Raw genomic sequence first — 19,654 nt, 5'->3', positions numbered from 1 at the left:
GCAAATATGCAGTGTTTGGATTTTAAAGTTGCAATATCACCATTCACCACTAGATGGCAGACATAGCTTAGTTGGGCCAGAGCCGTATAGAGAGAGTTTGGCCAACACTGGCTGTGTACGAATGTGCACCCTACTCCCTATATAGTGCCCTACTGAGGGGCCACGCCATTTTGTAGTGATGTCCAAATGTCCAGGGAACGAAAATGTAGGGCACTCAAAATTACCCACAATGCACTCTGAAAAGTAGTGAACATTGATGTTCACTCAACCGGGTTGATATATACCACAACGTATTGAGAGTAGGAAAAAAACATGGCGAGAGCGACAGCGCAAGTGCGAGAATCAAAGTGATGATTAATAATATATACTACAGAAATAATTAATTTGTTTTAGTTGAAAATATGTACAACAAAGGAAATAAAGTACAGTTTTAAAACATTTTCATTCACAATAAATAGGTTTATGTGCCGGTGCGTCGTAACAGTTACGGTGGTCACGTGATATGTGACGAGAAGAAAGTAGTGAGCTGGCTGTTCCAATCGCCAAATCACAGTAATTAGTCAACTGCTGGTCACATGACATATGGACACCATGTTGTTACCGTGCCGAAACTGAGTGGGCCAAACTCTATAAACAGCTCTGGTCCAACTAAGCTATGTCTGCCATCTTTTGTTAAATGGTGATTTTGCAACTTTAAAATCCAAACAATGCATATTTGTTGATTCCCCCTATTTTTTTATTAAATATTTTTTTAAATACTTGTATATTCTTTCATTTGTTTTATGTTTTATATATATTTTTAATATTATTTCATCATTTCCCCTGTAAAACGTACAGTATATTGAATGTTTTTTGATGCATTTTGGGGGGTTGTAAAAAAAAAACAAAAAAAACAGCAACCAGTCTTTAAAATATTATTATTATTATTATTATTTATTTATTTATGTATTTTTACATTAATCAGGAGGTACTTTAAACGGTGGCAGGTGTGTGCTGCCTCCCATTTAACATGAATTTGAATGCAATTGGTTAATTCTAAACACGTCACCAGGTAAAAGAGGGTGTGCAGACTTGTGCAAGCACATTATTTTAGTTGTTTGAGATAAATGATTTTCCTTAATTGAGTTGTAAAGGTTCTTGGCCACATTAATGGTGGCCGTTTTGTTTTGGTCAATCATTATTCACGGTCATTAGCTGTTTTTTGTGGTCACTGTTTTGTTGCCGTCATTGTTCAGCCGACCTGTCCGTTATTTCCGTAGCGGAGTCATCTGAGCGAGCGTTGACGAGTCGTCTTCTGGCATCTCATCTGGTGGTGTTCATTTTATCCGAGTATGATGCAGCAGATGTAGCCGCGGCCCCAATTAGAGAGCGCTTTTCAAATGAATAATAGATCCTGCTGTTGTTGATCGACAAAATGGAGGCCATACGTCGCTATGTGCCAATTATGCACAAGTCTTGAGATTCCTTAGTGGCACAAGGGGAGGATCATTTACCAGTGAAAAAAATAATCAATAAAAGTATTAATTTTACTGTCAAATGGGAATGTTTTGTCTGAAAAGCCATTTCAGCATTTATTAGATACCCTTGGTATCTTGCTTAAGATCCATGCACTAGTACACTATTTGTCCTTAGACAAGTTTGACATAGTAGGACAACATTTTAACTAGTGAGGCAAAACTGTGTACTCGTTGAGCATTTGTAACACACAATGTAACGCACAGCATTTGCATGCTGCTAGAACTCCTAGTGATGTTCCACAATTTGACTAGATACATATAGCGTTTCACTATTTGTACTATTAGTATGCAGAAGTCAGTTAGTGCACAGTTTTGCCTCCCTTGTAGCATGTCGTTGTCCTACTGGTATAGCCAAGTTCTCGTACTTTAAGCTGGTATCAAGGATATTGAATACATTCTCTAGCAGCTTTCCATATGTGCAGCTAAAGAAAGGAGCCCCTCAATTTATAGATTTACATTTGGAAAAAAATGAAAGTGCGGCAATAAGGCAGAAACTGCTGTTAAAAGATGCAGTGGGCCGAGTGAAAGCCCCCCCCATGCGTTGCTGACGACATCGTGGATCGTTTTACGTCTCCTCTGTTGTGGGGGTGGGGGGGTCGCCATAGTGATCCAATGGAAATATTGCAAATGACAGCGTCTCTTAAGCCTTGGCGTAGACGCGCCGCGTGCAGACTGTAGCATTTAACGAGTGTGCCAGTAAGCAGTAAATTAATAGGATCACATCAGATGGCTTTCCGCTGCCAGATTTGCAAATGGTGTGAGATTTCTTGTGTTTTGTCACAGCCAGCACTGCTGATTTGGACCCTCGGGGGCTCCGGCATAAGCTTCAGAACACTTGCCAGGACCAACACTCAATAGTGTGTGTCTGAGAGTGTGTGTGCTCTGATTCGTTATAGGTTTATTTTTAGGCAGAAGTCTTTTTTTTTTTTTTAAAGGAGGAAACAGACCTAAAATGACCTCACTGTATTTCACATCGAAGCATGTTTAGGTAAGTCATTACACAGTGGGTGGATTTTTAGTCACTGTTGCACTAAACAATGCTTAAAACTTAAAACTGCTAGATCAAAAATGGTGGTCCAAAAATGGATCCACCTGCTGCTTGGGTCAATTTGACTCAACTTTCTGGGTTGTTTTGTATAAATTTCCAAAATTTGATAGTCAAATTTTTTTGGGGGACCCAGCAGTTTTGAGGGTGTGTGCTGTCTCCCTACCCAAATTGCTGGGTAGCTGTGGATTTGGATTAAATTGGGTTACTTTTACCCAAGGTTGGGTGAATTATTGACCCCACAAATTGGGTTGAATATTGGATTTGGGCGGGCGGAAGAGCCGAGTCTGGTCGCCACATTCTAAAAACAAGTAGGTCAAAAATAACCTGAATTTGTCAAAAGCAGACCAATCCACTACTTGGGTCAATTTGACCCAACATTGGGTAACTTGTTTTGTATCAAAACAACCCAATGGATATATTTGACCCAACTTTCTGGGCTGTTTTGTATAAAACCTGTAAAATTTGGTGGTCAAATTTTTTGGGGGGACCCAGCAGTTTTAAGGGTGTGTGTTGTTTCCCTAACCAACTTGCTGGGTAGCTGTGGATTTGGAGTAGATTGGGTTACTTTTACCAAGGTTGGGTGCATTATTGCCCCAGCAAATTTGGTTGAAGGTTGGATTTGGGCGGGCGGAAGAACCGAGTCTGGTTGCCATATTCTAAAAACAAGTGCATCAAAAAGAACCCGAATTTGTCAAAAATAGACAGATTCGCTACTTGGGTCACTTTGACTCAACTTTCTGGATTGTTATGCACAAACCGACCCAATGTATGTTTTTTTTTTTTAGGTCTTGAAGTTGAAGGATTTAGAAAACCTATATTGGCCAAAGTAATACAAGCAGAGGTATGATTAGTCTGATTTCCACTTCTTCACAACACGTTCCAAGCATTTGATGCTGGATCGCGTGGACGGACGCTTGACGATGAGGCTATAAAACATTCACAGTGTGTGCAGCTAGTTTTTGATGTTTTGACAAGATGACTCCAGCATAAAATGCATACTCATTTCCAACATCTGAGCCTGCTTTGCTGTGGATCAAAGATTTGGGTCCGGAGTCTCCCAGGACAAACCCTGCGGGAATTCCCGACACGCGACAAGCGAGTCGCTTGTGGAATTTTTAATTGACTTTCTTTGAAGAAAGTGGCCTCAGAAAGAGAGAGGACATTTAGAAAAACATCAGGCGCTCGTCTGAGAAGTCGGCTCACGGCGTTGAAATGTAGCCTTGTTAATTAAATTTAGCTTTCCATTTGTATTTCATAACAAAGCCGTCACGCGTTATATTTAGATCAGGGCTCACGGCGCAAAAGCGCGCGCACAGTGACCCATCCTCCGGATAATGTATTCATTACAACAGGTAATAATCTTCGCTTTTTCACTCCGACAAAGACCAACAATGCTCATCTGCTCCTGCTCAATTTTTCATGCAGCAATCAGGCTCAGTACCTGCGGGTGTACATTAATGAATAGCGTGTCATTTTAGGCTTTTCTCAGGATACAGCTTGATGTTTGTTATTTTTTTACATTTAAAAAAAAACAGTTTTTCATCATCTGATTTTTTTAAAATATATAATAAAGCTGTTAACATTTTGCAGAAAAAGAAAAAAAATCTGTTCTTTTTATTCCGTTTCTATATCTGAAAACCAAAAACTGGTCATATTTGTTGTTTTGTGGATTTAAAATAATGTTGTTTTGTTTTTTGACCTGAAAACAAAGAGTCGTAATTCTTTGGGTAATTTTTATAATTTGAATCATCCGTCAAATATCTTTTGTTATTTTGCATTATTTTACATTGCTTGAAACTGAGATGACATTTTCAAAATACCATGAACAAATCCCAAAACTACCTTACAATTGGTCTCAACTGAATTTCTTATTGCTTTCATCAAATTGCCAATGTCTTAGTACTTGTGTCTCAATTGCCTCAGTGGATCTGTGGTTGTGTACATTTAGCCTACAGTTAGCACAGTATGCCCACATTTAGCACATTTTCCAAATGGATAGATCTTGCTGATCGAACTGGATTAGTTGTTTTTCAGTCTGTCCTCTCCAAAACATGTCAGCAGGATTTCAGTGTGTAAGTCATAATATGCAAAATCGTCTGTTCAATTGTCAAAATTAGTCAAGCATACCACAGGGGATCAGTGTCGAGGATGGTTGAGACATTCAGACCGTTTTTTTTCCTCACAGTATTGCAAGGGAAAATATCGGCTGTGACGTGGATGAAGACCTTTGGCCAAACAAAGAGCAGCGTATGGATGGCCAAGAGGGGAAAGGTGACGATAGTGTCTACACAGTAAATTCTGTAGGGTAAATTTGACTTTATTTAGAATAAATTTGACTCTATTTTGAGTGGGACCAAATAGACTCAGTTTAGAGTAATATTTACACTTGGAAGAGAGTAAAATAAAGAATTGACAAAAAAAATAAAAGTCACTGAAGGGTTGAGGAACCTTCAGGTTGGGGGACAGCCGCAGTACCACCTGAGCTACGCCACTTTTACTGTTAGCTCAGCTCCAAAATGTTTTTGGTCTCGGACCTCGGAAGATTCCAGCTGACACGAGCGATATACTTCCTACAGTAACACACAGCAGGAGCTCAGGGCTGTCTCCCAAGCTGGAGGTCTTGAGTTCATTCCTCAACCCTTGAGTGACTTTTACTTATTTATTTTTCACTTCTTTATCTTACACTATTCCAAGTGTAAATTTTACTCTAAAACTGAGTCTATTTGGTCCCACTCTAAATGGAGTAAAATTTACTCGATATAATTTACTGTGTAGTGCAAGTGTTACAGTAGTTGGTTCTTCATTTACGCTATGCTCTTGGTATAATTTTAGTTATTAGTTTTTCATGAATATACAGATTTCGGCTTACACTTTCTTTTGTTGAACTTTAATGTGTAAGTAACTTTGTGTCAATAAAAAGTGTTGCAATTTCCTTGACTGTGAGTGGAGAATTACAAACTGCAAACTTTGAAAACTGTTCTTGTAAAATCCTTTTCCTCCTCAGTTTTATATATAATTGTATTTTGTTAGTTGTTGTGAGAAAACATCTAATTATTTTTGACTTGTGGTGCTCAGAGAATGCCAAAGGGACGATGCATTTTGGGGCACTGACTACTTGTATGACATAGAAATTTGATTTTGACACATAGGTGAGCTGTTTTGGGAAAGATATGAGCTTTTGCAGATGATCCAAAGAGTTGTGCAAAATCATCCAAGTTCTTTTTGGCAAAATAACTAAGTGACTGCAGATGAGCCAAAGCAATTGAGAAGCATCTTTGCAGTTGTGGCTGTACCGACTCTTTGTTTGGGAAAGGAACTTGGAGTGATATGTGTAAGCAGTTTTGGGCTAGATATGTGCTTTTGCTAATGACCTGATAGATTGTGCACAAATATAAGTCTGTTTGGCCAAATGAGCTTGCAGTTTTGAAAATGATAAAAACCTATGGAGAAAAACTTTAACATAATGAAGTACATTGTATTTTTCTCCAAATAAAATTCCCCCCAAAAATTGTGCCATTTTTGTATTTCTTTTCAGATAAAAAAAAAGTGGAAGACAAAAATACACATTCACCAATGTCTACCGATGAAATATTTACTTTTTTTTCTTTTGCAGCTTCATGTACGGCGAGCTCACTGACAAAGACACAACAGAAAAAGTGCGTCTGACGTTCGAGAACTACGAGATGAACTCATTTGAAATCCTCATGTACAAGAAGAACAGTAAGTACGCCGCATTCCCCTCATCATGCAAATGTATTCCGGAATGTACATGGGCGACTTCAAAGCGGGCTCCTGAACACTTCGTCGCCAGTCGATGCCCAAAAGCCAATGTTTGTTCCCACCTGTGTCGTCAGTGCGGAATTATTGTGACCTTTTAGACGATTGTTGTGCTTCTAGGAACACCTGTGTGGTTCTTTGTGAAGATCGCGCCCATTCGAAACGAGCAAGAGAAGGTGGTCCTTTTTCTGTGCACCTTCAGTGACATCACCGCCTTTAAGCAGCCCATCGAAGATGACTCGTCCAAAGGTTGGAGACAAACTGATAACTTTTTTCAGTCACACTAAGCAGAAAAACAAAGAATTTCACATTGTGCACTTGAAACAACAATGCTTTGCCTGATAGAAGTCCGCTTAGCTTAAAGCTAACAAACAATTCAAAGCACCATAGGCATGCTAATTTGCGTGGGTGGTACTAACTAATTTAAACACAAACTGTGCAGCCACACATAAAGACAGATGATATAATAATATTCACAGACATATCTTCTTTATCCTCTGTGAAGAATTACTAATATTACTGAGGCATACTGAGGAACACTCTCAAATCCGTACTGTATTACATTTCCCTATGCACCATGTCCATTAAATTGAAGAAAACATTATGTTATGCTATAAAACTGGTTTATTTCTTTACATTCTATGTAATTGTGTCATTATTAGTATGTTTTTTATGAGGTCGATAAAACATTCAAACTCTCAACAAAAACATTTTTAAAGGGTATTTTTTGGCGACTGTTCACACAGCCATAAAATGGGAGGCTATCTTATAACATCACTCTGAGAAAAAGGAAAAGAAGAAGAATGCCTCACACAGGATTGCAGAACTAAACAGTCGATATGAGTGACAAGAGTTAATAGTTGAAATCCTCCAAGTAACACATACTGCCTTCCTTAAGTCATACACAGGTTTCTATAAATCACAAAAAATACTGTTATGCTCTTTTTATAGTGCCTACCAGCTGCGGAGAAACTGTTTGCTATCATACGAGCAGAAAATTTGTTTGTTTCTTGCATCAAAGTGTGTTTACCAGTGTACAGGAGATACTGACGCACTTTCAAATGATGAAATAAAATATAAAAACATGAATTGGAGACGAGTGTGAGAAAAGTCAGACGAATCCGAGTTATCTGGGTAGAATTCAATACGACTTTGGTAGCAAGGTGGTCGAAACAGACAAACAGAAAGGATAGCTTTTAAAATTGATCAGGTGGTTGAGGACCTGGCATAGTAATGAAGTGAATTCGGTGTTAAGGTTGGCATGAAAGAGTTAGAGGTTTAGAGTTAGAGGATTAGAGGTAGATGTGGATTTAGGGGGTTCACATTGGGGTTAGAGAATTGGCAGGCTTTTAGGGTGAGGTAGAATTTCACATATAGAATTAAAATCATGGGAATTTGTGACATGGTGACTGAATGGCGGTCATTCTTTGTGTTGCAGGCTGGGGTAAGTTTGCCCGACTGACCCGAGCTCTGACCAGCAGCCGAGGCGTCCTGCAGCAGCTGCAGCCAACCGTCCACAAAGGAGAGAACGTACACAAGCACTCGCGCCTTGCTGAGGTAATATTGATTACCTACTCCAAGGAAGAAGTCAGATTTGAACCAGTTTAATTTTTTGTGTCCTTTTGACTTAATGTGTTTGTGGACAGGTGCTACAGCTGGGCTCCGACATCCTACCCCAATACAAGCAGGAGACCCCCAAGACGCCCCCGCACATCATCCTACACTACTGCCTCTTCAAAACCACATGGGACTGGGTCATCCTCATCCTCACCTTCTACACGGCTATTATGGTGCCCTACAACGTGTCCTTCAAGACCAAGCAGAACAACGTGACGTGGCTGGTGGTGGACAGCATCGTGGACGTCATCTTCTTGGTGGACATTGTGCTCAACTTCCACACCACTTTTGTGGGGCCAGCCGGTGAGGTCATCTCGGACCCCAAACTCATCCGCATGAACTACCTGAAGACCTGGTTTGTCATAGACCTGCTCTCCTGCCTGCCCTATGACGTCATTAATGCCTTTGAGAATGTTGACGAGGTGAGTGTGTTGCAACACTTGACATGAAATTTTTTTGACATATCATCTATGCAAGTGTGTTTTGTTTTTTAAATACTAATAAAACGGTGGTCATAATTCCAGTATGATCTGAAGGTCCAGCAAATATTGACAGTACAGAGTTGAAAAAATGTGATATTGGCATTAGCCCTCCCAGGGTGGAATAGCAAAGCATCAAGGGTGGGGGAGGGAAGATTTCTTCAGTCTGTCAGTGCAGCAGGACAGTGACAACAGCCTGTCACTGATGTTGTTGTGTCTAGAGATGGTGCAGTGGATGCTGTGGATTGTCCATTATGGACAGACCATTGTTGGGTATCTTCTTTTCTGCCACACATGTCAGACTCTTTACCCCTGTGCTGCAGATAGAATAACACAAAATATTACATTATTAAAAAGATTAATACAAAACATTCAACATTACATATCGTTTTGGTGAGGTGAGCACTTCCGTCAACCAGAAATATGTGGGGGTCCACTGTATAATAATGAAGAATATTTAGAGTTAGTGTTAACCCTAGTGTTAATGGTGTGGGCTCAGGTTGGGTGCTTGAGTTAGAGGTTAGGCCAATTAATTAACTATGCTAGCCTTGGTTTAGAGTTAGGCTGTAGTTAGGGCTAAGTGTCAGGTTTAGGCTAGGATGAGATACGAGTTAAGGTTTGAAGCAAGAGTTGTAGGTTTGTGTTAAAGTGAGGGACTTTCAGACTTCGGTAAATGCTAAGATTAGTCTCGGGTTTGGTTTAAGGCTAGTGCTGGGTTAGTAGTTAAGCTCTGGTTAGGGTTATTTTGCTCATGATTAGATTTGTGTTAGCCTCATATTAGTGTTATGTTTGGGGCTTTTTGGCTAGAGTTGATCCAAACTTATACTGTAGAATTGACTCTAAATAGATTTTCATAGTGGTGTATTCTTCCAGCGTCAAATAAGACACTCAATCACATTTAATACATTTAATAAGCAGTCATCACATTATTTCTCCACTTTTTCTTCTTCTTCTTCTTTTGCTTGTTTGTGAATGTCCACAAAGCTTTTTCTGGCACTCTCGCTTTCGGATTTACAGATAATTGGCACATAATAATTGGGGAGAAGGAGCTTTTCCATTCTTCAACAGACACACACACTGCTGTGTCATCCGTGGCCTCCAACCATTAAAACCTCACGGCGGCTCTCCAGAAGAAAAAAATATATAAAATAATAATAATAATAATAAAAAAATAAAAAAATAAATAAAAAACCTCATGGCGGCTGATGGAATGGAAGCAATGCATTGTGGATAACAACAACACCAAACTTGAGCTTTTTGGACCATTATATGACGTCTTCATCTGCTTTTGTGATACGCGATTGCATTAGTGAACAACTTTTATGCTACAAAAACATAACAGTTTTTCCTTGACTTATGATTATTACAAGCTTGTTCGCGTAACAAAATTCATTAGTAAATGAAAGTTGGATGATGTCTGTTTGGGTACAAAGAGGTCGGCTACCATTTGTGGTGATCCTTTGTAATGGAGGCAGAATTGTTGATACAGCTCTTGTATGTAATGTTTCTGGTTGACACATCATCACACACATACACACTTACACACGCACAGTGATTGAATTGAGTTAGAGGGTCCTGCACTTTTAATTATATCAATGCATCAACCGTGTGTATTTTTGTTGTCGTGTGTGCTTATATGTTTCATGCTAGTGTGAGTGTGTGGTGTAAAATGACGTGTTAGCATTTAGTGTCGTGGTATGTGTGCGGGCTCTCAGGAGTGGCGCGAGGTGTTATCAGACACCGTAAAGGGAGCTCCGTGCGTGGGAATGCGCGTGCAGCATTTTGAGTCGTCGGTCTCGTGTTTCCGTGCTTCAGCATCACGGATGCTGACGAGCTCGGGCATCAGGAGAACGCGAGCGGTCACTTGGCGGTCATTGACACTTAACTGGACACGCTGCAGTTGGTATACAGGATCAAATATTTGAGAAGCAGCTAAAATAGTGCCATGAAAAAACACTATTTAAATGAAAATAATAGATTATGCTGCATGTTGTTGCACTTGGACAAAACATACAAATAAATTGTTACAAGTTGTGTGAGAAAAAATACACAATATTTTTTTTAAATGGAAAAAAATTAAAATGATAAACAAATAATATTACAGAACAAAATATTAGACAACAATATTGTATGAAAAACACAAAACAGTACGACAAAAATGCAAAAATATGACTAGAATAGTGGATGATGATTAAACTATTGGAAATAAAATTAGATCAAGGATACAAAACAACAATTAAAAAATAGACAAAAATATTATATTAAAAATATCATAAAATATCACACAATAAATACCCACACATTGCATAAAGTTATGAAAAATATAAAATTTTAGACAAAAAAACAAAACAAAAATTATTTTAAAAATTTAAAATAATACACATTTTACATCAAAAATAAAAAATATGACAAACATATTAAAAAAATAGTACAAGATATTAGACTATATATATATATATATATATATATATATATATAGTATATATATATATATATATATATACATATATAAATAATTTCAAACAGTAGAAACATTACAAATATTAGATGAACCCAACTCAATTAACTTTATCAAGGGGACACAAGTATTAAAAAAGGAAAACACAAAAATTAAATAGAAAAATATGAATATATATTTGTGTTACCATAGAAAATACACCAAAAGCTGCCAAACGTTATGCTGGACTTATTGACTGGTCACAATTGCAATTTCAAACCATCACCATGATGAACTTCCTGTTTCCGTGGCAATAGCGGGTCAGCTTCTTCACAATCTCTGAGGGTTCGTTCTGCACCACACTTCCAATTTTCTCCCAAATTGCTCCAGAGTTGGTCGGCGATCTGACGTCCATTCGGGGACCTTAATGAGCCACATGAAAAAGTGTGATGGCCTCCGAACAGGGAGGCGAGGCGGCCTTGATTAGCAATTTGGTTATTCTTGGCCTTGTCATTGTGTTGTTTTTGTAATGATGTTTTATTTTTTTTTAATTTGAGTCATGTTTTTATTCATCATTTGATTGTGTATTCATTTTTCTTTGTGTTGTTTGTCACCTCCCCACCTCCCTTTTTTGTTGTTTGCATGACCCCCACACCCCCTTCCTCACCCACTTTGCTCTTGGCCTGTTTGCATGCATGGGACGTGACGTGGGAAGAATTGGAACCGGCGAGCTGTCACTCAAGTAGGCTTCACTTTGATGAGAATATGATAATGAACAAGTTGTTGTTTTTCTTGTTTTGCACACACACCCGTACGGGTACGCTGTTGACCTTCCAATGTCAGTAGCCAAAGTGTGCATCAGCTCTGAATTCCAATCACTGGATTGCACTGCTTAATTTTTCTGTGAAAAAAAAACTTTCAAAAGATAGGAAGCCACTATATTTACATGATACTTCATATTTATGAGCAGGATTTAGCAAACAACATTAAACTTGTGAAAAAGTGTCACTCTATGGGAATATTTTTTTTTGGGGGGAGAAACAATGTTATGAAAAACAACAACAACAATCAATAGTAACAATCAATTAACTCATTTACTCCTAGTCTTTTTCACTGAATCACCCCTTTTCGCACCCGGCTATTTTACTGAATTTTGACTGAATATTCTGTTCTATTGCTTTAAAAACATGGAACCTACCAAAAGAAAGATGAGTGTCTCTACTTTTATTAGGAAAAAAGTATATTTGTATCTGTTTCTGTTTTGCAGCAGTTAGCATTCGGATATAGCTAAGTTTCATCATTATTCACAAATGTGGAAAATAGCTTGTTGCAACATAGCCCTAATTGATTTCTTATACTCTGCTGCCACCTGCTGGCCGTTTGTTTGTTTCAACCTTTCTCTTCAGTTCAGAGGCAGCATTGAAGCCTTCTGTATGCTTTAGCACAGGGTTCACCAATTCCGGTCCTCGAGGTTCGGAGTCCTGCAGGTTTTAGATGTTTCCGCCCACTAGCACACCTGTTTCATATAATCAGCTTATCAGCATACCTGATGGTTTGTTGGTAGGCGGAAATATCTAAAACCTGTAGGACTGCGGACCTCGAGGACCGGAATTGGTGAACCCTGCTTCGAGCATGAAAAAAACAAACATTTAAAGACGTATAAATATATCTTTGAGACACTGGTGATATTTAAAATAGAACATATTTATACGCTTTTGGGAGCGAATTTAAGATGTGAGGTTGAAATTGTATTTTTATATAAAAGTTGTCATTTTCAGTCAGTTGTCTTTCAAAGAAAAAAACACAACCATATGATATGAGATTAAAAGTGTATTTTGGTGAGAATAAAGGCACAGAATGATTAAAATAGAATTTTTAAGCGAAATCTTATATTGCAAGATTAAAATTGTACTATAAAAACGGAATATGATGAGAATAAAGTTTTTTTTAAGGAAAATGTCATACCATTAAAAGATAAAAAGATAATAAAAAAATAATAAATAAATAAATACGTGCTTAAAGTATGTGATTAAAATTATCTCTTTATTTTCGGAAAAATTTTACATTTTAGAAGATTAACGTTGTTGTATCATTCCGAGAAAAGTTGCATATTTATGAGATTTTTTTATAGATTCAAAATCTAAATGTCAAATGTTGTAATATTTAAAAAAAAAAAAAAAAAGTTTTAGAAAAATGATAAAGAAACATTTTGAAATTAAAATTTTTTAGGGAAAAAAAAGTCTTAATCTGATGAAACTGAAATTGTACTTTACCAAAATATTATAAAATATGATATGTTATACAGTATATATTATCAAAAAAAGTTCCAATGTTCAAATTATTTTTTTTGGGGGGGGGGGGGGGTTATTATGCAGAATACCGTATTATGATATTCCAATTTTGCTTAAAAAAAAGAAAAGAATTGTCATGAGTCTAAGTTTTTTTTTTCTTCAGAAAAAACACATACAAAAGAGTCATTTATACCAGATTAAAGTATCTTTTGGGCGGAGGAGGGGGGAGTCACATTGCTCAAAGCTGCCCACACCTGAAAACAATGCTTTTTTCCAAAAACGAGATTTTAAAAAAAAAGATGTGAAGAAGTAAACAGATGTCTCATCCAGCAGCCCGGAGCTGGCCGGGGTCCCTGCTGACGATGTCGATGGTCCAAAACAAATAAGACACTTTCTCATCCTCAAACGGCTGTGTGGTGTCCCAGAGCTGCAGGACACTGAAGCTTTGAAGCAAACATTACATCAGCTTCGCACTGCAGCGCATTTGAGATTAAACCAGCCATTAAGCAAATGCTTAATAAAGCACATTTTCAGCTACAAAACTTCACATTGACAACATTTACTGAAATTGCCAACAAACACTTGCATAATTATGTCGTACGCCACTTCGTTGTCTTTGAGAGAGGAACTACATGGAGGAGGCAGTACAGTAGACACCTCATATTGCTCACTAGCCAATCACAGGGCACATATAGACAATCACTCACACTTACATTCAAACCTAAGGTGAAGTGTGATTTTGGAGGAAGCCATGCAAGCACAGTGAGAAATACAAATTCGAAACAGATTCAAACCCAGATCCTTTTGATTGTGAGGCAGACTTGCTATCCACTTTTTCACCATGCTGCCAACCCAAATTATTTGCATTGGGAAAAAATGCTTTCCAAATCAGTTCTCTCATCTCGTATAATTGAATATTTGCTCCTGCGAGTGATTTTCTTTGTGAGAGGGCGATGTGTCCGTCAGACGCCACATAGATCGGATCAGGTGACGGCCAGCACAGCAGTCGTACAGGCTGCACACTGCCAAGCATTAGCTCAATCAATACGCCTCTCACACACACACTCAGATAGTCAAGTGTGGGCATTGAGTCTCTGAAGCTGCACAGGGATTGTGAGTGTTTGTTTGAATCACTGGTGGTGGGTGCTTGGATAAAGCGCTGAGTCGACATTGCAGCCAAGCTGTAAATTTTCCCCACGTTTTTTAATCGAATCACTTTCATAACACACACATACAGCGTGTGTGTGTAGCCATCTAACCATTTGCATACCCATTCATGTTTGCGGTTATCTATTAACATGACGTGACATGTGTAATAGTGTGTGAAGTGTCAGAGCCTGTCATTTAATCTAATAATAATTTATGTGGCAGGATGAAGATGGTGGAATATAGCCTAATGATGAACCTCTATCAAAAAACAAAGTAAACCATAGAACCTTTATAAACCATTTTATTAAAACTTGCGATACGGTCTTAAAATCTTTTTTCACAAAAATGTAATATTAATCCATTTTTTTCCCTCTTGCTTACAGAAAAAGTAAATTACATTGACATTCAAAATGAGCATTGCTTTTGTTTTGTTCCCCTTCTGAGATTTGCCTTATTTCTCCTAATACAAAACAAGCTTTTAAACAGTTTCTTCCCCCAGCATTAACTTGCATCAACTTCCACAGAAATAATGGAAAGTAATATTTTTTCTTGGACTTTCGAGCACTAGATGGTGGTAACGAACTTCACAAAAAGCAGCCGATAGTGAACAATTATTCAAAAAAGAGGCTAATTGCTTGCTTTAAGATGTTTATTGCCATTCCCAGTTGAAATTTAAATATAATATAAAAAATAATTTATGGGGATTTAACCAAACTACATAACTTATGAATACCTGCTAGCTTAATGCTAACACAAGACATAAAACACCTTTGACGGGCTAACAAGTTGATTGGATTACTATGATATCTTTTTATTCAATACAATATCATAGTGTTTTTTTTAAAATTAATAATAATTTGTCAATAATAATTAAAAATAGAATGTTTTTTTGGGGAGGGAGGCTGAAATAATAGCATTCTTACTCAGTTCAATAGGGAACGATAATTTGAATTTAGTTGTTCCACTTGGTTGATGGTTAGCTTAGTTTATCACATTTTTAAGACTTTGTATTTGTTTGCTACTTCTGAGTCATACTTCCCGCGACTGTTTTGTTTGAATTCCCACTTGCTCAACTTTAACTTTAGCTATACTATATACAGAACATGGTTAGCTTAGCTTATCAGTCCTTTTCAGTGGCTTAAACTAGCCACTAGTAGCTAAGATGCAAGCTAACTATGTGGATAGTTAGCTTAGTTTAGCATGCTGTTCCAACCAAAGCGTGTTTGTGGGCTTGCATTACAACTTTTGTAACTTGAATTAATGTTTTCCTCCTGTTTGTCTTTCCGCTGCAGGGTATCAGCAGCCTGTTCAGCTCGCTGAAAGTGGTCCGGCTCCTGCGTCTGGGCCGAGTGGCTCGCAAACTGGACCACTACATCGAGTACGGCGCCGCCGTGCTGGTACTGCTGGTGTGCGTGTTCGGCCTGGCCGCTCACTGGTTGGCCTGCATTTGGTACGTACAGTACATACATGTAATCATCCAATAATCATAACAAGGCCACCCATTCAGCTAATTACGTGCTAATTAGCGGTTAGCCCCCCCATGCATAGACATAGTAAACGTACGTTTCAGTACCTTATGGAGGTTTTTACATTCTTGCTATGCAAATGTATACTGCCTGTGAAGTCTAATGATCTCTATGGGGGGTACTAGTGCTGCCAAACCTTCACTGGGCCAAGTTTCATATTTTACATTAGAAAAATGTATATACATCACGAAAACAAGAATGTCATAAGAGTATGCATACTGAAATAATTATGAACTAATTTCAGTTCACAAATGTACATATACAGTGTGATATGTGGGCTGTAATACAACACTTCGCTATTATTTTGGTGTAGGAATGACACCAGGTTAACTGGATCATTTATTGTTCTGCCAGTCACTATAGGTCGCTGACAGTGTTTATTGCAAACGTCAACAATTACTTAATGAGCTAAATTAATCAATACATTTTAATTAATCCATTTTAGGATAAATTTAATTGCAACAAATTGAATTAAGATGCTGGATGGGCCTGATTAAAGAACAGGACATACTTTGAACACCCTTGGCTTTACATGCATTCCTTTTGTCCGGGTGTACCTAATAAAATGTCACATGAATCCCAGCCCCAGTAAAAAATTAGCTGCTGTGCGGATTCCCACAGTGTGGTGTCGGCGGTTGCTATGGTCGCACCGCAAGCTTAAAAAGAAGAAGAAAAAAGGTTAACTGCCTTTACCTAGGATGACAGCGATGCTGTCACTTGAAATCTCTTTTGTTTCGACTGTTTCTTTTTGTGTGTGTTGGATCCTCGGGTTTTGTCAGTGTGCTGAGAAGGGGAGGGGGGGGGGGGGGCGGGGATCTACAAATAAAAAAATAGTTTGTATAAGTATTGCATCATCACTTCCTGGCTGTCTATCTTTCTCAATTTACAGATCATTGAAATTATTATTAACTGCCAGTGTGCATGCACACGCACGTGATGAAACTTCATCTTAACTTCCACTAAAAACTCTTAGCTGCTTCCCGACACACAAAGCTTGCTCCACAATGCCACCCACTAACACTAAACCCAACTTTTGTGACCATTGCCGATTCCAGGTACAGCATCGGCGACTACGAGGTGATCGATGAGGAGACCAACATCGTGCGCATGGACAGCTGGCTGTACATCCTGGCCGAGACGGTGGGCACGCCGTACCGCTTCAACGCCAGCGGCTCGGGCAAGTGGGAGGGCGGCCCCAACAAGGACTCGGTCTACATCACCTCGCTCTACTTTACCATGACCAGCCTGACCAGCATCGGCTTCGGCAACATCGCACCCACCACGGATGGAGAGAAGATCTTCGCCGTGGCCATGATGATGATCGGATGTGAGTGCGTCGTTTTGGGTGGCGGTTCGATGTTGGTCATTTTTAGGAATTCAGAGTTTTTTCTTTCTGTTTTTCACCATTTCAGTTATCAGTTTTTCAGGCGCCCTTTAGGTTCTGGCATGAGTTGCTAATCACCCACTTAAAAAATAAGTTGTGTGTCTTTGTTAGCATCAGAGCTTATCATGCACAATTGTGACGCGCAGTAGCTAGCTAGCTCAGGCTACGCTCCAAAATTGTGCTTGGATAGTCTACTGCCAAGTCCACTTAAGAATGCCTCGTTGTGTGTATGTCATGGTAAGAAAGGTGGAAAAGAGGGTTGTCATGATCTGGCTGTGATTGACAGCAGCAACTCAATAAGAAGCTTTTTAAGGAGGCGTGTACGAGAATGAGCCGGTGGGTGGCGGGGGCGACTGCGCCATGCCATCGTGTAATGAGAGGACAAACAGCCATCTCAGTGTTTATCTCAGTGTTTAACCTTAAGGTGGCACCAAACACACGTTTTTTGTCCCCAAATCAAGCTTTAAACAAACATGTACTAAGATGTAAAAATAATGATCAGGACATGTAGACAGCATTTGTAGACGCCAGTTTATACAGTTTATCAGCAAAAAAAGTTGATAAAGTGTTGAGTTATGTTTGAAAGTTAGGATCTCAAATTAGGTTTTTAAAACTAAAAAATGTCTTTAAGTACAGTAACAGTTTGCACTTGGTGACTTCCCACAAGCAGTGATGCTTGGAATACAGCCTGGTGTCTGTCTACATGTGACAGTTGGCCTTTAGCGTCTGTGTTATTCTTGCCTTCATCGGGCTCATTAGCTCCAGTCGGTCCCGCTGCTGAATTATTAAGATGTGCCGAGCGTGATGCATGGCTTGCTTCTCACGCCGCCTCTCATAAAAACGTCTCGTAAAAAATAATACCCGCAAGAAGGCAGAGTGCAGGCTGGTGAGGAGCGTTTTTAGATAATATGGAGGGTTTTACGCTGAGCAAAGCTGCGCTGAAGGGGGATAAATCCAGACAAATGCCTTTGATAGGATATGAAAAAAACCACTGTAAAATTATTATGGCTCTCAGTAGAGTGCATACAGCCACCAAGGACAAACAATCCTAATTTGGATGGAAAACCTTCCTCATATGCTTGAACGTTGTTGTTAAGATGACTGATTGATGTGTTGAAATGTCTGGAATCATAACAAAAACCAAGAAAGTATACAGCAAAACATTATAACATTCTTTAGTTGAGGTTCTATGGCAAAGTTTGTCTCTGGTAAAAAGTAGATGGGCGAGTACCAATTCCAGGCATCGTTAACAAGCCGATAATGGTATTATTTTAAGGTATCGGGTAGTGGAGGCTGCTGATACCAGCCACAAGTAATCTGTGACAGAAATAAATGTCTTTCTTCATTCACTTAATTTTTTGTAATTTGTGTTAAATTAAATTTTATTCATCAAAAGTACTCGCATTATTTGTAGTTGGGATCATTGAGTATTCAAGAGTGAATATTTGTACCGATATTGGTCTGAAAAAAAAAAAGGGTATCAAACAAGTAAAAAGTTTTCATGCCAAACTGATTTCATTTGAGGAAAAACACAACTGTCCCAAAGCATATATTAAAACACACAAAAAAAACTGTTAAAAATATTATTCTTAAGTTGCACACACAAAAATCACGGACATAATTATGTCAAATATTTACTCGTACTAATGTAGCATAAAAAAAAATTATTAAACAAATCAGGCTTCAGAATTGTACCATGTTTTATATTCAAGCTACAAGTTACATCATTTTGCATAATAAAAAACAAAGTCCTAAAAAAATTAATTCAACAAATCATAAATATAATTGGACAAAAAGATAATCTTTATATTTCCGCTTAGAAAATTTTCACATCATAATTTAACATAATGAAAACAAATCATTACAATCGTAAGTGCACATTACTCCTAAAAAATGTTTAAAACGTATTCAGACACGTGAAATTTTTTTTTGTCATAAAACAGTTTTTTTAAACAAATTATCATAGGCATAATTGAAGTAAAGGGTAATCTTTATTACTTTTAATTATTCACATATCAGTGCTTTCTTTGATGTTAAATCTTAGTAATGTATTATTCACAGATGATTTGAGGTAAAATGAATCTCAGAATGTCACGAAAAAACAAAAACAAAAAACAAAAAATGGATCTGCACCTAATTTTTCCCCTTTCATGAAAAGTGTTTGTGCGTGAGTGTTTTTTTTTTTACATAATTGCTGATGACCACTAACTACTCTACTGACTAAAAAAAGTAAAGATGATATGACAGTTTCATAATCGACTGGTCCAGTGATCCCCCCCCAAAAAGTGATGTATAAGAATAGTAACATGGGAGTAGCCTGGCTTTGCCGGAGAGTGAGTCGACTCAATCAGTCGCATTTTGGAGGTGGGGCAAACCTGAGTTAACAGACAGTGTGGACTGAACCAATGAGCGAAGAGTGGACGTGACGT

The 19,654-nt window shown here is 38.2% G+C and overlaps 1 protein-coding gene across 4 annotated transcripts in view; it reads left to right on the top strand.

The window, feature by feature from the left end:
• kcnh1a (potassium voltage-gated channel, subfamily H (eag-related), member 1a) overlaps nt 1-19,654 on the top strand; it is a 39,251-nt gene that overhangs the window by 6,948 nt on the left and 12,649 nt on the right. For 2 of the 4 annotated variants that reach the window (XM_077582454.1, XM_077582452.1), the window contains 7 exons: nt 6,179-6,285; nt 6,463-6,591; nt 7,781-7,899; nt 7,989-8,381; nt 11,591-11,617; nt 15,608-15,765; nt 16,897-17,168. In XM_077582454.1, the coding sequence (XP_077438580.1) occupies nt 6,179-6,285; nt 6,463-6,591; nt 7,781-7,899; nt 7,989-8,381; nt 11,591-11,617; nt 15,608-15,765; nt 16,897-17,168 (1,205 nt within the window). The remainder of the gene's footprint in view (nt 1-6,178; nt 6,286-6,462; nt 6,592-7,780; nt 7,900-7,988; nt 8,382-11,590; nt 11,618-15,607; nt 15,766-16,896; nt 17,169-19,654) is intronic. The other 2 variants (XM_077582455.1, XM_077582453.1) reach the window with 1 other exon arrangement.

This window comes from Vanacampus margaritifer, chromosome 12 (genome assembly GCF_051991255.1).
Source record: "Vanacampus margaritifer isolate UIUO_Vmar chromosome 12, RoL_Vmar_1.0, whole genome shotgun sequence".
Lineage (NCBI taxonomy): Eukaryota > Metazoa > Chordata > Actinopteri > Syngnathiformes > Syngnathidae > Vanacampus > Vanacampus margaritifer.
Note: the sequence above shows the minus strand (reverse complement) of the source record. Positions and strands in the feature narration are given on the sequence as shown.